Consider the following 4,880-nt stretch of genomic DNA (forward strand, 5'->3'; position numbering starts at 1 on the left):
CCCCCTTGGTTCCGCTAGTAGGATAGCTAAAAAAACCCAACCCGCATCAGCAGGTAGAAAACCTATCTAGCCATTAAAGGGCTATTAAGTAATTTATTAAAATATTGCCAAATATTCAGATTTCTTTATCTTTAAATTATTTCCCTGCTTTTCGACATCAAGGTCTTATATAAGAGTAAAAAGGTAGAACTTTTAAGTCTCTCTCACATGACAATCACTGCTAGCACGCCAAGAAGTGTTTCTGAGAAGACATTTCCATAATTCCAGTTTTAATAATTCGCTTAAAGAATGTGGATCAATGGCAGAATAAATACTGCGAGCCTATCAGCAGAAAAACCACTAAACTTTGGTAACGTAACTGAAAGAATCCCCTTAGTTTTTCCAGTGAAAAAGCAGCAAGCTGAATTAGATTGCTACATTGCAAAATGTTCCATTACAGCTCAAAAAAGGAGTTGAGCTGCAACTGCAAAACTTACTAAATCTCGAAAAAAAAGATCATAGCGTACCAAAGAGGGAAGTGGAAATTCCCGATTTTCAACTCTGACACTGTTTTACAAGCTAATTTGTTTTAAGAATTCATCATCAGAATCTGTATATCTTTTGAAGATACACATTTTTAAGTCTTTTAAGACCAGCTATAATAAATCCACCGATTTTTGTGACTTGAACAGAAGAGACACAGCACAATATAGGTTTGAACTGTTTATTTTACGTCAGATGTTCCATACTGGAGTTTCTTCAGTTAGAAGTTCCTAGAAGAATATGAAACAAACATTGTTACAAACTAGTTTGCTTCAACAGCTCACATAAATATTTTTAGCCAATTGTGTAATCATCCTATAAATACAGTGTATACATTTTCATCCTAAAAGTTGTATTTGGGTATGGAAGTAACCCCTGCAAGAGTTAGAGGATGAGATAAACATACGTACTTGGAAACAATTCCATCATTTTTTGCCAGACGCAGAATGGAGTCATCTGATTCACCCTTTAAAAAAAATAAAAGATGATTCTCAAGTCACCAAATAATTGCTGATACACATTGAGAGAGAGGCAGCTGCAGCATTTAATGCTGGTAGTGAAATGCTCAACGCTTTCCACAGATCACTGTATTTTATATGCACAGATCACCGTATTCAAAACAAGCTGTTAAATCCTTTGCTATCGTTTAGGATAAGAAATAGTTTTAACTTGGTAAAATATACACTTGCATTAACAAGATATGTTCTGGATAAGCAGACTTCTCATGAACTCTAGGAAGCTTCACACCATGTTTGACCAATTTAAGTCATGGTAGTATCATCTCTAATAATTATAAACAACAGATAAAAGCCAGATTATTAGTAGCTGTGCACATTCCTAAAAGAAAAGAAAAAACGTATCACTTGCATCCTTCAGTGATTTTTAAAAAAATATAAACATACATAATTCTACAAACCAAAGGACTGAGGAAAAAAACCAGACGAAACTGATTCTTGCACATGAATTTGTTCATGTCTTCACTCTGTCTTCATTATGCCCAAAAAAGCTCTTCCTCTAGAATGAGCTGAAGGCACACTGTGTTTACACGGCCAAATATAAATCTAAAAAATTACTAATCAATATAAAAGGAAGCACAATCATTCTGTAGGTCAAGAAGATACTTACCATTCTACGAATTGCTCCACAAATGGCGTATGTTTTGAACTGGCCATTTACTCTGCCTGTTACCTTGTCAACCTGTAATTACATTAAGTTACTCCATGCAGATTCTTATAAAATATTATGCTCTTACATCACACTTGCCAAGCACTCAAAGATAAAAATTACTTGTTAAATACTGCAAATGTTTTTCTGCAAACTATAAAAACGCAAGGCAAATACTGAAGTGAGAAAGCCAACTATCGAGTATCTTTTCACGGCAAATTTCTAGTTTATTACATAGTGCAGCTATACAATTTAATGGATCACGCAGCACAACAAGAACACACAACATGGTAGCTAAAAAAAAATTTGACTTCTCAAGAAAATGAAAAAGTTCAGTGTAAAGTTTACTTGTGGATTTTACTGCCTTTGCTATTCTTTTTCGTGTTTCTTTTAATTAAGGTCAGTATTATGGAAAATTAAAGTGAAACAGGAAAAGGGACAGTCTTGTTATGCAGGTAGAAAACTGTCCAAGTTGAAGACACAAATCATCTCACTTCCTCCAGTTTCTGAGAAATTTAACAGAAAAAAAGACTAAACAATATAAATAATGAAATTAAACAGTTTAGTGAACCCTGTAATGGTAGGCTTGTTTTCGAGTTCTCCTAATCTCTGATCCTTTGAAAACAAGAAATAGGGATCGCTGAAGGAATTAAACATGGTGAACAAGAAAAGTATTTAACATTTACAGGAAACCGCAAACAGAACATTTTTAAAAATGATTTCTTAAGTCAAACCGATAACACAAGAGACTCAGTTGTTTAAAAATATCGGAACGTAGTCTTGTGCCCTCCGATTCAAGAAGAAATAAATCAAGCTATATAGCTCTTAAGCTACAGGGATGTTGTGTCCATGGAATTCCTGCAAGGTGAACAGCAAACGGGAAGAAAAAACCTGCTAAAAGGAGTTTAAATTAACTGCAGTCCATGTGCATTAACTGAGATCATGCAGGAGTCAAGGTCTACTGCGGTTTTCTTAACATATATGTTAAGCTTGGAGGGATTCGCAATAACACTACGTGGAGAAGATGAACTGAAACTTAAGACAAGATGAAACTCCTTATGCTACAGAAAGAGAACTAAGTGTACAATACTCAGTCAATACATATAACTAGCATCCCTCAGGAAAGCTGCACACAAAACACAGGAGCAATCTCATTTGTCACCTTTCAAGAGCAGCAGTGTCAAGTACAAAGAGAAATTATTCAAGCAAAACACAGAAGATAGCACTTCAGTTAAGTGGTGTAGAACAGAAACAGTTCTGCTTTGGAAACTGTATCTTTCTTAAAGTTTGGACAAAGCACACATAAGATCAACAAAACCAAGAAAGTTAAAAAAATAGGGTGCACAAGGACGGACTGAGAAACGGCACTTTCTTGCAGACAGGTGAAGGTAGAAGGGATAAGAATTTCCCAGATCGTTCATCTGGGAAAAGGAATTCCCTAATTTGCAATTCTAAACATCTGGAGTTAAGAAATTGTAGTTAGTCAAACAGTTAAGCACTGCAACAGACTGTAAAAAGATTTATGAAATTCCCTCTAATGAGTATTTTCCAATAGGCGGAAAAATAACCAGGGGTAACACAGTAATATACTTGCATGTTCAAAAGGCCTCAAGCTCTACACTAATATGGTCTCTAGTGAATTATTTGGAGACGCATCACAAGCTTTTATATTTTTTTAACTTCTTTTAAAAGTCTAAAGCCATAGTGCTCTCATTGCATGCTTCTGTTAAGAAACTTACCTCAGAAATATTTATCTGAATAGAAGCATGATCCTTAGCACCAATTATTCGGTTGCTGGCGGAGCTAAGGAACAAAATAATGAGATATATTTAAACAAAAGGAAATAGACAATGAAAAAAAAACAATTAAAACCAAATCTACATGCAAATTAAAGATGCACTAGTTTAGGTAATAATAGTTCATGCTTCCAGTGCTCAGGAAATTAAAATGTAATTTAAAGTACGTTTAAAGGAAACTTTCACTTGGTAGCATCATGCTAAGTTGCCAACTGTCCCTTCACTTTGGTTTTTATATGCTCACTTCACCCCTACACAGTGCACACAGCAGCACAGGCCTTCACAACAGACAGAATACTGAGTTTAGATTTTCTGAAGTACTAAAAATGCAGCCATCAAGACAATTCATAAGAATGCGGTTTCTACGTTTTTATCAATGGGAGCCATTCCAGCTGTCAAAAGACACTCTGGTTCTAAAACGCATTTGACTTACACCTAATAAGATGTATACAAATGGTTCATTTTTTGGGCGATTTTTTTTTTAACACACACATTTACAGAAAGCTTCTCGCTGTCCATTTATTATAATCCCAAAATTGTAGTTAGGATGTGCTACCGAGGCACGAAGTGATTGCTTTAGAGATCCCCTACGGGCGCATGTGGCACACACAGGAAGGTACCACAAAAACACGCATTTACTTCTGAAATGGACCACGCATGAGCTGCCACTGGGAGGCTGAGAGAAAATGCACAGTATTCTCTTCAACTTTAGTCTTTGCTTCACGTATTTTACATAATATATTAAAAAGTACAGAAAAAGGTAAAACCCAGTTTTTTGAACTTTTTTTTCCTCATAGGTAGTCGCTACTACAGAAAAACCTGCTTTGCCCAGGCAGTATAGGCCTCTGCCCGGTTCCCTGCCCAGGGCCTAGACCCTCAGGGTCCAGCTGCCCCCCCCGCGCCGCCGAGGGGACTCGCTCACCATTTCCGAGGGACGTAGAGGTCCACGAACTCCCCGGCGTCGTTCTGCATCTCCTTGGGACGGCCGCTGAGGCACCGACACCGAGCGGGAATACCTGCAAGGCGCAAGGCCGGGCTGAGGGGCTGCCCCCGCACAGCACTCCCCCCGCTCCCGCAGAGCCCCCTCCCCCGCCTCACGGCACCCCGCACACCGAGGGGAGCCCCCTACCCCGCCGGCCGGCCGCTCTCCCCGGCGGAGACCCGCCATCCCGCTCCTACCTCGCGTGCGCCGCGGCGGAAAGGGAGGGGTGGTGGCGGAAGCGGAAAGAGGCCGGACGGGGGGAAGCGCTTCCGGCGCGGCGCCGTGACGTCGGCAGCGCGACCGTTAAACGGTCGCCGGGGGACCGCCGTGCGTTATGGCGCCGCGAGGCAGAGGGGAGCCCGGTCCGCTGGCGAGCAGCCCCCGCGGAACCGGAAAAAACAGTCCGAAACCAGGCG

General features: G+C 39.8%; 1 protein-coding gene across 2 annotated transcripts; it reads right to left on the reverse strand.

The window, feature by feature from the left end:
- Positions 1-689: 689 nt before the first annotated feature.
- RPS21 (ribosomal protein S21) lies at positions 690-4,726 on the reverse strand. Of its 2 annotated transcripts, none has more exons than XM_074604844.1 (6): positions 4,662-4,726; positions 4,405-4,498; positions 3,426-3,489; positions 1,648-1,719; positions 933-988; positions 690-752 (listed from the first exon to the last, which is right to left on the reverse strand). In XM_074604844.1, exons 2-6 carry the CDS (start codon positions 4,452-4,454, stop codon positions 743-745), a joined length of 252 nt encoding a protein of 83 aa, XP_074460945.1. In that variant the 5' UTR covers positions 4,455-4,498; positions 4,662-4,726; the 3' UTR covers positions 690-742. The 2 variants fall into 2 exon arrangements, with proteins under 2 accessions (XP_074460945.1, XP_074460946.1); XM_074604845.1 differs by having other exon boundaries at positions 4,612-4,663.
- Positions 4,727-4,880: the final 154 nt, after the last annotated feature.

Source organism: Larus michahellis, chromosome 12 (assembly GCF_964199755.1).
Source record: "Larus michahellis chromosome 12, bLarMic1.1, whole genome shotgun sequence".
NCBI classification, from domain to species: Eukaryota; Metazoa; Chordata; class Aves; order Charadriiformes; family Laridae; genus Larus; species Larus michahellis.

Coding starts and splice junctions, on each gene's coding strand:
- RPS21 (XM_074604844.1), bottom strand. CDS start 4,454: ATGCAGAACGACGCCGGGGAGTTCGTGGACCTCTACGTCCCTCGGAAA. Junction 3,490..4,404: donor CTCTACGTCCCTCGGAAATG/GTGAGCGAGTCC, acceptor TTTGTTCCTTAG/CTCCGCCAGCAACCGAATAA. Junction 1,720..3,425: donor TTCAGATAAATATTTCTGAG/GTAAGTTTCTTA, acceptor ATGTAATTACAG/GTTGACAAGGTAACAGGCAG.